This window comes from Cyanistes caeruleus, chromosome 7 (genome assembly GCF_971803275.1).
Source record: "Cyanistes caeruleus chromosome 7, bCyaCae1.hap1.1, whole genome shotgun sequence".
Taxonomy (NCBI): Eukaryota; Metazoa; Chordata; class Aves; order Passeriformes; family Paridae; genus Cyanistes; species Cyanistes caeruleus.
Window position 1 is genome coordinate 36,505,858 of NC_141707.1, and position 15,470 is coordinate 36,521,327.

Genomic DNA, 15,470 nt, shown 5'->3' on the forward strand with positions numbered 1-15,470 from the left:
CACCTCTTCTAACACACCTGCTGCCAACCCTGATTCTCCGGTGGTGTTTCATTATATCCACAAATCATGGATTTTCTCACACTGAATGCTAATCCCAACAGTGCTTGAGCAAACAAGCAGGTGAGAAAAGGGGCAAGAAAGAGGAGGCAGAAAAGAGAAGGAATGCACAGGCCTTTCAGAGAGCTGCAGAAAATAGGAAGAAAAAAACACAGGAAGGTGATAAAAGGGAAAAACAAGGAGGCTTGCAACAGATCAGAAGTGGTGGGAAATAAAAATTATTAGATACTTGAAGACAAATAAAAATGGCAATATATAACATAATAAAGGAAGATAAAGTGCTGCATGAACTTAAGAGAAGAGCCACAGGAGGGAACATGATTATGTAGACACATGAGAAATGTGACAGACTTAAAATATATCTGTCTCTCTCTCTCTCCTGCATTTTGTATGAATTTCGACCCAAGAATATAAATTTATAAGCTATAAATCATATTTGTGATACAAATGTTTACTTTTCTCTAAAAAGTGAACTCTGCTTCCCTTATATTTTCTGAGCACATTTACTTAAGCATAAAAAAAAATGTTCATTTGATTTCAGGAATGAAAAACATTGCATCTAGGATTCCTGACCTACAAAACCTGCTTATGGAGCAGTCATACAGAAGTGAAGCCCAGCTCCCTTGGCTCTTATTGAAACACAAATTTTTCCAAAAGTAAAAGCAAATACAATAGCACAAATAATCATAGAAAAGGTCTCACCTGTGAGTAAGATAAAATCAATGTACCAAGAAACAGTGTCCTTTAAAGAACAAATACTGACCCCTTCTAAGAGAAAAAAAAACAAAAACAAATCCAAACAAAATTATCAGTGCCCTATCATATCCAGAAGATGGTTGATCACTTCCAAGACAGAAAGAGATGTGTCCCTTCCCTTTCCAAAAACAAGGGATTTCAACCTTCCCCTACCTTTGTGCAAAATCTACAAAAATAGGAGGAGTGAATGATTCCTGATGGGCTCTTCCTAAAAATTCATTCAGCAAGAGTGCCAGTGCTGGGAAGCATTTGCTAAAGGTAATTAACTGTTGTTACTTGCTAGCTCCCCATGGCATTAGAGCAGTTTCTGCTTAAGAATTTTGGCACCAAAACACAGAAAATTTACATGGGTGACCAAACCCAGAAAAAAACAGGCTACACTATTTTGAATTCCATTCTTTGGAACTTGATTTTCTGAACTGCAATAAAACAGAAATAAAAAGCCTACTGACATCTTGATCTAAATGGAACCAGTGGTAATCTCCTAGGAAGGATTACAAACCCTCCAAAGACAAATTGCATCAAGGAAGAACAACACTTAATAAGAAAATAGCAATTAAACCAAATAAACTTGGAAATTGCTGATCTTCTCTTCTGCAGCAATTACTGACTCCCACTGTCCTCTTTCCAAGTGAACTCCCTTGTAGCTGTTTCTGTCTCATTTTACATTCAGCTTGGAACCTCTCTGAGACACAGTCAACACCTTTTATTTCCTGTGCTAACTCCTGATGCTTGCTCCCTTTGATAAAGGATTTGAAGCGCTTAGTCCGTAACCTTAATAATGAATAATGACAATAAGATTATCACTATTAAGCTTCTGACAAAGTATGCAGTTTTGATAGATATAATTAAATTCAAGTATATTATATTAAAATACTATATTTTAAAGATGAGATATTTTATGATCATTATTACTTTTATGAAACTGACAGTTTGTTTAAAAACCTAAACCTGTTAAACTCAATGAACAGGAAAAAAATAAAAATAATGGTCTATATAGATTAAGTCCAGCAATTGAAGACAGGTTTCACACTAAAAAAAAAAATATTAAAAATATAATTTTAGGATGCTATTACTCTTATCTTTAATAACATGTCCATGCATAAATATTTCTTTCTGCAAAATGCATATGTACATCACACATCCATATTGGGTTAAGTAAGGAAGATAAAAGTCCTAGCATTCAGTGGTGAGATATTTTATCAATATAAAAATATAACTGAAACAATGGAGACTGAGAATATTTCAGTACAACAAACTCACACAAAACTTGTTATAACATCTCCACACTGCTATCACTAAAGGAGCAGGAAATTTAGACTGAAATCTAAATATCTTAAAGCACTAACATACTTGAGATATTAAAGCTCACTATTAGGTATAACATCACCATGAGAAGAGATGCAAAAATTTTTCAAAATCTGCCTATAAAACCAGTTGCTCAAAACTAGGAATGAAATATTTTATTGTCCCACTTTAAAATGTTTTATTACCTTTTTTAATTCATTGTGGGCAGTTGTTGATATGCCAATTACTCCACGGCAGTAAGGAGCGATAATTAAATTATTCTCAAATATATACAAGATATATACAAGTCACTTTTTGAGCAGAACAACAAACAGTGTGCTAGTGAGTTTCAAAGGTTTTTAAATTATTTTTCAGATTTGAAGAGACCCTTTTCCTGTCTGCCAGCCTCTCAGTTTAGACTCCTCTCCTGCTGCTGGTTTTGATATTCATTCCCAGTGACCCCCAAACTACTCCTACTTTTATCTTTCCCTCTCCTGCCATTATCCAACTGTGAGGACATAAACTACTGGGCCACTTGGGTTTATTTCATTTATGTTCTAGGGAAACCATGGGAGCTGTTCAACACTGCAACTGCCTTGATCCAAATCCTCCCATTTTCCATTGTGTTGATACAAACAGGGAGAGAACAGGAAATGTGTGGTTTATGGTCTCTGTTGTGATTGCCCTCTGACAGGGGAACAACTGCATGGAAAGTAATGCCCATCCCTTAAAATCTGTGATGGCACAAGTCCAGCTCATAAAAAGGTTTCAAGTATAGTGAATTATTTTCAGAAGTTTAATTTGAGCCTATTTCAGCAGACCAGTGGAATATACAGAACCAGCCTGTTGTCAACCTTCATAAACTGGGCTCCAGAAACTGGAGACTGAGGAACTTAATGTCACTGTGTGAACTGCCTTTAATAGAGGTGAATCTGAGTAACTTTTCCTGAATATTATCCTTTAAAAGAGAAGGAACACAATAAAATGAAGTAATCAGCTTTAGGAAGACATATGGATCGGAGAATTTTATAGGAACAATCATGCAAAGTGAATCCAGAAGTCAATATTGGAGAGGGAGAAATTATCAGTTTGCGCTATCAGATGTGGCTACGATGAATAAATCTATAGACTCCTCAAAAGTTTGGAAAAAACTTAAAATATCAAAACTTGCCATATCAGAACTACTTCTCATCTGCTCTGAGAAACAAACCCTCTTTTCAGACTTCTCTAGTTTTTGAGCTATGAAAACTTCCAGTATAAATCTGGAAGGAATTGACTTCTATAACATTGTAGATCACTTCTACATTAGGAAAATTTTATAAACTATTGGATATACTCTCATAAACTCTGGTGTCAGAGCTCAGAATTAGACACAAATACTTATTTTCTACCTACAAACTCCTTACAGGGAGCAACTTTTGAAATTACAGGCACTAAAAATTAAAATGGTTGGACTCTCCAAACCCCTTGTACTCGTTACTTCAAAACTTGCATATATATGATCCAATTCTTAGAATTGCAAACATTCAGGCAGAAGCTATCCCAAGAACTGGTGTTTTTTTTCAAATTGGTACTCCAGGAAAGTTATTCTCTGTTAACCATATTACAGCTAAAGAAGTAACTTAATAATAATAATAATTTGCTTAAAGTACAACACTTTTCCATTGCTTAATTTCCATGCTCCTGTCAAATGAAGGAATGAAGTGCCAAAATTTTTGTTTTTACAGTATAAAGCATCAACTTGACACAGTTTAAGGCCTAATCTCAGAGAAATTTCTGTACTTCCTAAACTGGACTGTCAGAGTTCCCTTTTATAATTTCATTATACTGAAATGCTCATCTTCAAAGGGAAGTGGGGAATGCAGGCACCTCTGGGATTTAGGAGACCTGAAGGTTGGGAAAACCTGCATGGAGCAACCAGATACCCAGGGAGCTGTGAAGTCTGCATCTCCTCTGGCTGATGGGAACAGAAAGCAGCTAAGTCTGACAAATTCTGAAATTTTTTATTTACTTTTTTTTAGAGCTCACATAAGTAAACCAGCTTAGTGCTTAGCCAGATTAGTGCTTCAATACTTGCTTAATCATTTCCAGTGTATAACATTTGTGAATGCTGCAGTGCTGAATTGGCTAAGCGCTAAAGACAGTTTACATAACCAAGCATTAAACTTCAAACAGCTCAGCAAGGTCATCGCTGCCCCCAGCACCAAGAAGAGCTCCCAGGTACTCTAAGATTTCTGGCCTAGTTAGCATGTTTTCAAAATTCTTACTAGGACTCTTGGGGCAATTATAAAAAGACCATTTCTCTATTAAAATGCAGAGGAAATTTATAAGAGAAAAGCAGCAGATGTTCTCCTCAAAAAGCTTTAAGGTACATAAGAAACAAACAAATAAAATAAAAAACCCCATATTTGTTGAAATAATGTCAACAGCAAGATCTAATTACATGTAAATTCCCATTGCATGTAATAAACACTCCCTGGTTTAACAGACAGCGTGTCAATAATTAGCTTAAGATTATTGTGTTTATCCTAAATTATCTGATGTGGAGCACAAAACACTGCATGCTGTCTCATACCATCCCTCAATGGTATGAAATCCACTAATTCTAACAAGTTACTTATTAGCTGAGTCTTTTAAAATCTTTGTAGCATTTTCTGATGCACTTTGCAACAGATAATTTAAGATCCAAAAATCATAGTTTCAGGGAAAAAAACTCAGAGCAAGCCAGCCTTCTCCTCAGAGGTCACAGAAACAAGTGAGAAAATGCTTAGTTTTCCACTAAAAGCACTTCACTCACAGCATTCTCACTCAGACTTTTTCCTCTCATCCATGAGAATTTGTTTTGTGGTTGCCTATCTGTGCCTTTATCCCTCTCCATTTGAAAACACAAAGAATGAGAGCAAACTCAACTATCTCCCCCTTAGTTAACTTTGACAATACAAAATGTCCAAAATGACAAAGGAAAACAGACCATGAAATCCATGTGAAAAATACTCCTTCAAGAAACACAGTTATCACAAGAGATAAAAGCTAATCTTTCTCATTTAAGTGCTTATCAGTGTGGGTTACAGATATCAGAAAGCCAAGGGGAATCACAATTCCAAACACTGAACTTCCCTAAGTTTCCTTCCCCTATTAAAATAATTGTTTTGCAGTGGCTAAATTTCAACTTCCAAAATATTTTTGGTCTTGTGCTGTATCACAAAGAAATTAAAATTTTATTTGGTTGGTTGTTCCAGGAGAAAGCAGGAAGAAAAGGAAAAGACTCTGATTAAAGACAAATTGATCATTATGTGTGAACTCTGCAAAACTGTCAAAGCTCCCCTTGGAGCACCCATGGAGCTGTTTGTTTTAGACACCAAGAACTCTATCACTGTTTTGTTAAATACACAGAAACTTTTCTACAACTTCATTTTGATTTGATAATGAAGTTTTGATTAAACTCTTGACAACACAAAGTGATAAATGGCATTAGGTGTGGGCAGGAGGGAGAGGATCCAGAGAAGGGACACAAAGATGATGCAAGGCTTTTGAAGCTGCCATGTGAACAAAGACTGATGAGACTTGTTCACTCTTAAAAAAAGAAGATAAACCTAATCACCACATTCCAGCCTTTAAAGGGGGCTGCAAAGAAAAGGAGACTCCCTCTCTACATGGAAAAGGTAAGGGGTGATGGGAGCATGTTATTCCTGGGAAGATTCCAATTGGAGACACGAGGAAAACTTTTCGCAATGAGACCACTGAGGCATTGGAATAATCTTCCCAGGGAAATGGTGAATTGGACAATTCTAGGATGAAGTTGGACATGGTTGTGGGTCATCTAGACCGTGCTTTTCCTAGAAAAGGTTGGTCTAGATGATCCATGAGGTCTCTTCCAACCTCGTCCTCTACGATGATTGGCTAAGCAGAAAACCTTGCTTTGACATCATTTAAATTCCTCAGGATCCTTCTCCCAAAGCTCACTTATGGATTGAATATTTATGCACCATATGGACTTCAAAGAGCCGTGTCCTCAAAAGCAGCACAGTGCCAGCTTTACACAAAGTCACTACAACTTTTGGAGCCTCAGATACTTCACTGGTACCAATTATGGATAAATTTGCTGTGGCACTGTGACAAATTTCCTTCTCCAGGATCAGACATGTGAAGAAGACATTGACTCTGTGGATATAAAGCAGTTGAAACTGATTTTACCCAATTGTGTAGGAGAACCCCACAGGCTGGAGGTGAAGGCAATGGACACTGAAGATGTTCTGGCTGGAATTTTGCAGCTATCTCCTGAGTTTAGTGACAGGAGGACATTTTTGGGGAAAGAAAAGTTCTGAAACTCTCAGGCTAAAAGGGAAGACCATGAAAGGTTTGACCACTGCAATCAGTTTAGGGCTAAGAGGGACACATTGGCTTTTATTTACTTCTTTCCTTTGAAATATCCAGAAAGAACAGTAAGAAGATAATTTTATGAGGATGGAAATAACAGGATAGCAGCACAGGGAATGACATTAAGAAGAGTAGGGAGCTTTGTTTCCTCTGTCAGAACAGACTCTCAGCAGGAATCAAGCTCAGGGCTATGTCTGAGTGAATGCTGCTGAGGTGAGTAGGTTACAACTGACCGGTGCTCATCCCAAAAAAACCCATGGATATTATGCTGAGATTAATGGGAATGTTTACAGCTCTCATAGCTACTCCATAGTGTCTCCAATCTACCATCTCAAACAACTGCCATTGAATTATTCATGATGTATTTATAACCTAAAATTCATGAATAAAAGGGCTGGAAAACTTGTTTTGCTTTTCCTGTTTTGTTTTTTTTTTATTTAATGGTGAAGTTTTAGTCTGAAAGTAAAGTAGTTATTTCATCAGTTGTGGCTTGGAGAAGACCTGGAGGTGCCCAGTACAAGATAAAAGCCTAAAAAAGCCCAAATCCATGCAGTATTACCAACAGTGCAGCGTTGCTGAGGCTTGGGTAAGGCTTGAGAAGGGAGCTCAGGTAACAATTTCATCTCAAATAAAACCCCAACAAAAACTTAGACTGATACTATTTTCATATATTTGATTTAAAATGAAAGATCTTTAATTATACAATTTGGAATGTGAGAACTATTTATCACAGCATAGTTTTTTGGGGTTTTTTTAATACTTTATAGCTAAATGACACAAGCTTTTTAATTTTCTGTCAGGTGAGAAGCAAAACATGGGGATAAAGATTAGTTCATTACATAAGTATTTCAAGAGTTATTATTTCACCCATCTACCAGGAAAGCCCCAAATTATATTTGAAATATTGGTTTCATGCTGAGCACACTAATGGCTTTTCCAGGCTTTCTGAGGTGGGAGAAAAGGCTGATTTTAGCCCTACTCTGACACATGGCACAGAGGATCTATCCCTACTACTTCAACAGCAAGTTTCACACACTTTGTAACTTAATCAAGAACATGTCTGTATATGACAGAGTATAAAGTTGACCAGGCTGCCTCAGATTGCTGAGTCTGTTCCTAGAGCTTCTTTTCCTAGTTGACATTTTTCCTACAAACACATAGTACAGCATGTTTAAAAGCTATTGACATCCATAACAGAGAACAGAAATGAAAAACAGATTTTAAAATATTGATAAAAGGAAAAAAAAATCTCAAAAAAAGTTGGAAAAAAGTTTTAAAGGACAGTTTTTACATAAATATATATAACGTGGAAAGCATCAAAAAGAAAACAAAACACAAAACAACTGAAGTGTTGGCCAACCTTTGTGCCTGTGAGATCCATCCATGTCAGAAAACTCAATGTGATTTTCATCAGCCCAGTAGAGCCTGTGGTTGACGTAGTCTATGGTGAGAGCCATAGGCCTGGATATCTGTGTTTCTATAACCACAGCTTGCCTGGATCCATCCATCCCAACACGGCCAATGTGGGGGGACTCACAGCAATCAATCCAGTACAAGTATCTGCAAAACAAAACACAGCAGCTGGAAAACAGCAATCGTTGAGAAAGAGGTTTCACATCCCTGGGAGTGTCCAGGGCCAGGCTGGATGGGGCTTGGAGCAAGCTGGGATAGTGGATGGTATCCCTGCCCATCTTGGGGGTTTGAAACCAGATGGTCTTTTCTAAACCAAACCATTCTACGACTCAATGCTTAATTTATTTAGTTGATCTCAAGAATAAATCAGTACTTACAATATTTCCACCTTCCAGATAAAACTTTGCATTTTTCTAGACCTGTCTGTGCTGAATGAAAAGGGTTTGAATAGGAATCCTGGTGCTAGATGTGACTTTATTAAAAAGTCTAATTAGAAAGCTAATTTTTTTCACCTTTTTTTTTTAGCTTTCAGAGGCCAAATCTGGGCCAAGTTTTTTCAGAGAAAAAACAGGTTTTTTGCATGAAAATTAAATTATGGACTAGTAAAATGTACATTTAAATGGCTGAGTCTTGATAGAATTTGGAGTTTAGAAATTAGAATCTGAAGCACCACCCAAACAGGACTCTGTTAATCTCACATCCTGCATAAACGGCATCACTACTATATTTATCAGAAATATGCTATTACATCTACTTTTTCTTTTTTTTAACACATATTACAAAACTTTTTTTGCTGTTAACAGCCACATAATGCAAATAGAATTGTTTCAAGAGATACTAGTTCTAAAACATTAAAACAATTTCTTGCACAGAGGGTTTAGAAATGAGTGAAACACTGAGAAAGGTTGTTGGAAAGCTGAGAAGTTTTCCCCTCAGCAAGCTATTTAACCACAATGCTGAGCATGTTTGCCATAAAGAAAGAAAAATCCCATTATTTAGCACATGTGGCTGCTGTTGTGTGCCATTACTCAGAACCTCAGGACAGATCTTTCCAGCTGGGAAGTTGATTCTGCTCTACAGGCTTTGGACAAGCTCTCCAAAATCCAGATGCAGCTCATATTCCTAATAACCTCCTGGAACAGAATTTGTGTGCAGGAGGAAATGGTGGCCCTAAGAGCAGTTACAGGTATCCTACAACACACAGGTGCAATATCCTGGCACCAAGCTCGCTCCACACAGGCAGCAGAGAGAGGGAACTTCTCCACTCTCTCCAACAGAGCATGTTTTCTTTGGAAACAAACTGCATGGCATCAGCAGGATAATTCACTAAGCATTCCTTGTTCCTGAGAAAAACCCCAAGATACAAGTAATACCATTTCAAATTATAACTCTGAATTTCATTTTTTATTTCCAGTAAAATTCTATAGTAAAATAAATGAACAAAAGCTTATGTTTATCAATAAAAATGTAAAAATCAGCTTTGGAAAGCTGTCCATATACACCAAAAAGGAACACAGTAACTTTATTATGCCTATTTATTTATATATCTAAGCCTTCCTGAAAGACTGGGACTCTGTACTAGCTTTGTAGAGTGATTTTTGCATACTCAGGGATGCCCAGACAACCACAGAAAGATCCCATATATTCATATCTTAAAGATGTTAAACAAAGGTCTACATCCTCCCTCCCAAATTTTACAGGGAAGAAAGGGTACAGTTACAAGAAAATTAGATTCTAGTTCTAAGAAATAGTAGAAAACAGCTTTTAGTTCAAAACTAGTAAACTAGTTAGGTTTATTGTATTAAAACTAGTTAGGTTTATTAAATAGGTTATATTTTTATGGTAGGAAACACATTGCTTTTCTTTGTTTAAATAGAATCCAGACCAACACAACAACTCTCTCCTATCACTGAATATTTGATTTAAAACAAAACAAAATAACAAACAACTAAGTATTATTTCCTATTTTTTTGAATTAAAATATTTTAATATCAAATCAGCATTAAATAGGAAGTACTGAAAATTTTCTGCTTCATACCCAGCTTGAGGATCTAAAGACAGATCTCTGGGAAACTTCACTCTCTTGCTCACAAGGACGGTTGGGTACAAGCCATTGAGTTTAGACACCTCAATAATTCTCTTTTCAGTATCAGACCAATAGAGATTCTTCCCAATCCAATCAACAGCCAGGGCATTGGGAACAGCTGTATTGTGAATTACCTGGAAAAGAAAAAAATTACATTAATTATTCATCTAAATAATTGGGAAGAGGATCAACAATTTGGGAGCTACTGGTACCAGGATATTGAGCAACTGGGTATTTGATACAGTGACACACAGCATGTGAAAATTATTATTCATTGCTAAACACTGACACTTGTTAGGTAATGACACTTCTTAAGTAGCTATGACAATGTGACACTTTTCTCCTAGTAAGGGAAAATGGAGCATACCATCATCTTGTAAAGAGGAAACTGCCAACTTCTCTGCATTATGTGTGAACTTTTTAAAAACTTTTGATCTTTCAGTTTCCATCTTCAGTTTCTAGTTTTCTCTTAATGTAAAAAGAAAAAAAACAAAACAACAAACCAAGCAAATCAAGCCAAAATAACTTTTCTCCTCTTCACTATTCTATTTTTTGTTTCACAGAGCAGAGTGGAGACGAGGCTGCCCTCCCCACAGCACGCCCTTGAGCACATCTGCTTCTCATCTCCCCGTTTCTCTCCATCAGCATATCCTTCACTTTAATGTCCCAGCAGTGCCATATGTCACCGTGACAGAGCGACCATGAGAGCGCTCCGCGAGCCACTGCTCGGAAAGTAAACACTGCGCTCTTATTTCCAACATTCACGCGGCAGAAGAATGAGGAGCTTCCCAAGAGTTAGTGAAATTTTGAAAGGACATTATTAAGAGAGAAAAGCAATTTAGTCACCTACTGGAAAGCCTACAGACTACTGGCAGGGATGTGTTATTCTCGGGGTTTTTGATGACTTGGATAATTCTGGAACTTGATGTGATTACAAATCTCATCATGTTGGCGTGACTCAGTCTGGCTTGTTAGGGAGGACTTCATCTCAAGTGTTCAGTAATATTTGAATATTCACAATCATTTGAGTCCAATTTCTTCTAGGCTTAAAAATTCTATTCCTGAGATCTATCCTGACCTATTCCTGTTCTATTCTTGATTAAGTCCTGATTAGGTCTGTGCAGCTAGAACTTCAGAAAAAATCCCCACAAATCAGAAAGTGATACTTGAAAATTTATGAGATTTCTTAAGCACTAATAATGGGTTTATTACTGTGGTGTACATTCTAATTTACTGTTATCTTCATCACTAACAGCATGTGCACCAGGGTATAAACTTCTCGTACAAACCTGTATTATGTATAACTGAATGTGCTAGTTTTAAATTTATTTACCATCTGAAGATATGGAAAAGCCTTTGAGATAAGAAGGGATATGGTGAGATGCTTTAAATCAATTTTATAGTTATGAATATGCAAAGGCACCTTCTCAGGTTGTTACATAATTTATCACCTTATAAAATCTTTTAAAAAAAGTTCAATTCCAGGATACACTGATTTTACTAATGGGAATAAGATGTTTTATTTTCTAACACCTTCACACCACCATCTTCGCCAGTTTATAAATGCGTAATTGCAGCAACTGCTGCACTGGCACAAGGGACATTTCATGCAGAAATGTATAACTCTGGAAGTTTAGCTAGTGGTTTAGCTGTCTAAACACTACACTAGAGCATCAACCAAAACAATGAGTCTCTCCTTCTGATGAGTTCTCCTTGGGAGAGTCACTTTGACATGTCCCAGTCACTGAGATCACCAATGTGGCACTCAGTGTGCATGGCCCAGCTTTCTACTCTATTTTCCACTAACATCTGAATCTAGACTCTCCATAAAACACAGTTTTAGCATCTGAACACATCCATGTGAAAAAGCTGCCATTTCAATTCTGTAAATATCTCCTCCATGAGCAGAGGCAGAAGAAAAATGAGATGCCATCAGGCTTCCCAGAGCTGCTATGCTGAAGAAATGCCATCTCCTGCAAGAGGAATCCAAGGCAATAAATCAATATATCTGCTATCACATCGATAGCAGACCTACTTATAGCAAAGCATAACACAACAGGTGGGGAGATATTAAAATAATATCAGGGGAATAAACATAAAAACTGTAGTGACAAAAAAAAAACATATTAAAATAAGTAAACATGCTTGCTAGATAACAAATAATAACACCAGAATTTAAATAAATAAATAATTATAATAATTTAACTTGAAATAATTTTTAATGATGTCAGTTATTAAGTATGTACTATAGCAATGTAATAAAAAAGTCAAAGAGCCACAAAAATTTGGCACTGGATAAAAGGTTACTAGAAGACTATCAGACAATATATAATTCTTGCTAATTTTTTCACCTTTATTTTAGCTTTCAGAGGCCAAATCTGGGCCAAGTTTTTCAGAGAAAAAACAGGTTTTTGTATGAAAATTAAATGGACTTATTTTTATTATTTTTGCTTTGAATATAGCATTCTCTATGAGCAAAATTTTCATCAACATGACATTTGTGCAAATTGATGGAAAAACAAAATATCTTCCATGTCCTCATCCTAATTTTCTTCTACTGGTTATTTAACTTTATGAAAGCTTTTCTTAAAAAATGAAATTGTTAATGAATCAGTAGAAAGCAATTTTTTTTGGCATTTTTCTACCTGGCTATTTGAACATTTTTGACTGAGAAAAATTCTTTGTTCTTCCTGAAATAGTAAAGATCAGAAATAAAGAGTCTGAGTAATCGCCAGCCCTTATGTAATACTGAATCATCCAGAAGGGACAGAAGCTGAGGAGGATGCTTTGGAAACTGTTTAAAGACAATAAATATGATTCAAGGATTTAATTTAATTTGAACCCTCCACTTGCCTGTCTTCTATTATTTTCCCTTCACATGTAAAACTTTTGAGTTCATTCTCAGTTTTGCTTTTAACCCAATGCAATCAGAGTGCCAGAAATTGCTTATCCACTTGCTTATTTTTTTTTTTGTTTTTAAGAACAATTATTTTGGTCTGAAGGATGCAAATGAGGTTCACTGAATCCAGTGAGTTGCAAACCCTAACTCATGAGGACCAAAGCTGACGTGCTCTGAGGATGTTCCAGCCCACGCACCAAGCTGTGAATGAAAAACACAAATCCTTTTTCTCTGCACGTTTATTGGTGTGCAACAGGGGAGCAGAATTCATGGGATATGTTGCTGCTCACTTAACTCCATGTTCCAGAAGGTCAGACATAATAGAATAAACAAAGAATTCCTTACTGCTTATCACCAGTTCTGGGAAAATGTTCACATAAGTCAACAAATGTGCTTAATAGTGGATTTGTGAACTTAATCCACTGCAGAGGCAGAACAGACAGGCTGTGCAGAAATGGGAGTGCACTTTTACCCTTCACAGAAAAGACATTGAGTTATTTTAATTATCAGTGTAGCGGAGGTGAAACAAAAACAAACTGAAGATCACAGGAAATTTTATATAGGAAGACATAATACACCAGTGTATTTACACAGCTTACAGCTAATTATAGCTCTTTTTTTTCTTTGGCATCCTGGAAACCACATGGAACTGCCAATTCAGTAAACTGTCAGATAAGTCATAAGGAATTTAGCTTCTAAATACAGTTCTCCTTGTCCCTATCTTTACTTCAAATAAGATACAAATGCAATTAAATTCTACTAGGACTTGCTAGCTCCTGCTGAGTTTGTATTCATACACCAAAGCCTCACAATCTGGGTTAAATGTATGAAGGAGCATTTCCCAAAACACTCAAAAAATTTAATTCTAGTAGTGACATGATTAATCCCCAATTACCTTGATGTCACTTCCATTTAAAGACATTCTGTTTATGCGACTGCCATTTGGTCTGCTGGAATCAATCCAATAAATGAACTCTTCTCTGTAGTCAAAGTCTATTGCAATCACATTGTTCAGCCCCTAAAAACAGAAAGAAAAAAAGTCCATTTATTCAAATGTTTGAACACAAACTGCTGGATAGCATTCAGAGTGTAAAACACATTTAATATTCCTAATGTATTATTTTACTGTCTGCATATTTCTGAAGCACTTCCCTCTCTTCTCCATATATTACTTGTAAACAGAGTAAGACAAAGACTGTAACAGAAATAAATATGGTGACAAATTAACTGTGGCACTTCAAAAAATACAGATGATGTATGAAATTATGTGAGGCTCCTGTGTTTTTCTATACTCTAATTTAAATGAAATTTAGCAGTAAGTACTTTCAACTTTTGCTCAGTTTCACCGCTGATTACTATCTTTGGTATTTCTTTGCCAATCTAGATGGGAGAACCAGAAATAGTATAATCTTTATGACATTTAAATAATGAAAAAATTTCCTTAGTAATACAAATTAATCAGGAATTCGAAATGGTGGTGGTGGTGTAAAAAGACATTAATGTTAGTTCCTGAATGTGGAGATTTTGACTTCTCAGGTGCTGTATTATAGGCACTCAGTATATATCTAGATATTTGTGTGTGTGGATACACACAGAGGAGGTAGATACAAAAAGCTGGAAATCCAGCAGGCACCTGGGAACCTCCTATGGCTCTAATTACAAAGCCAACACATTTTGAGAAAGAGTGGTGATTGTATCTGGGGCACTCCAATGGGCTGGGAGGAGCAATTATACAATAATGGCTTTTCATCCCAAATGGCAGATAAGGAAGAAGGGGGTTGCATTCAGATGATGGCTCTTATTTCCTTATCTGCCCCATAACCTGCTGAATGCTCTGATATGTTGTGAAATCACAATTATTCTTAATATGCCGGGTTATTGTTATCAATGAAATACAGAGCAGCAGTGGTGAAAGGAACGGATGTGGTGTGTATTCCTTCTACAAAATCAAGGTCAGTTAATCAATTCCCTTATCAGCACAATGGCATCCTGCTCTCAGGTAGATCAGCAACCTCCCTCCTTAGTCTAATCATTTCTGGGAAGGGTAGTGCTGGACCAGCCAGCTCAAAAGTAAACAACTAAGGACAACAATATTTAATTGTACAGAAACTGATACACGGCTTATCTGCCATCAATTACTGCGTAATTACTGTAAATCTACCTTTTGATCAAAATGTAGAGGGAAAGAGTAGTTAGGCTGAACAAATCATCATTAAAAAAAGTCTGAAACAATTCAATATAGGAAGACCACTCTCATTTTTCAAAAATATCATATACATGCACACATTTTTTATAAAACCAGCTGCAGCTCTGTCAGTCATAACAGGGTTGTAAAACACTTTTCCTGTCTTTTTCTCCTGTTAACATGATTGCATCTACAGAGAAACACCCAGCCCAAATTCTTAACCAAGGAGACAACAGGTCAACAAATACAAAATATTATTTACTACAATTTTATAACATTCTATAAATCAAAGTCAGCAATTTGTAAAAGTATGACCTTATCTCTGTATATTCCACAGCACTGTAAAAGTTTCCTAAGGATCAAGACTAATGCAGAGAATTGACTGCCTGCACATTTTTGCTTTCAAGTGT

General features: G+C 36.3%; 1 protein-coding gene across 2 annotated transcripts in view; it reads right to left on the reverse strand.

Moving 5' to 3' along the window:
* LRP1B (LDL receptor related protein 1B) overlaps positions 1-15,470 on the reverse strand; it is a 623,130-nt gene that overhangs the window by 82,516 nt on the left and 525,144 nt on the right. For both annotated transcript variants that reach the window (XM_086896592.1, XM_086896593.1), the window contains exons 58-60: positions 13,771-13,893; positions 9,929-10,110; positions 7,838-8,037 (exon numbers count right to left, since the gene is read on the reverse strand). In XM_086896592.1, coding sequence (XP_086752718.1) covers positions 7,838-8,037; positions 9,929-10,110; positions 13,771-13,893 — 505 coding nt within the window. The remainder of the gene's footprint in view (positions 1-7,837; positions 8,038-9,928; positions 10,111-13,770; positions 13,894-15,470) is intronic.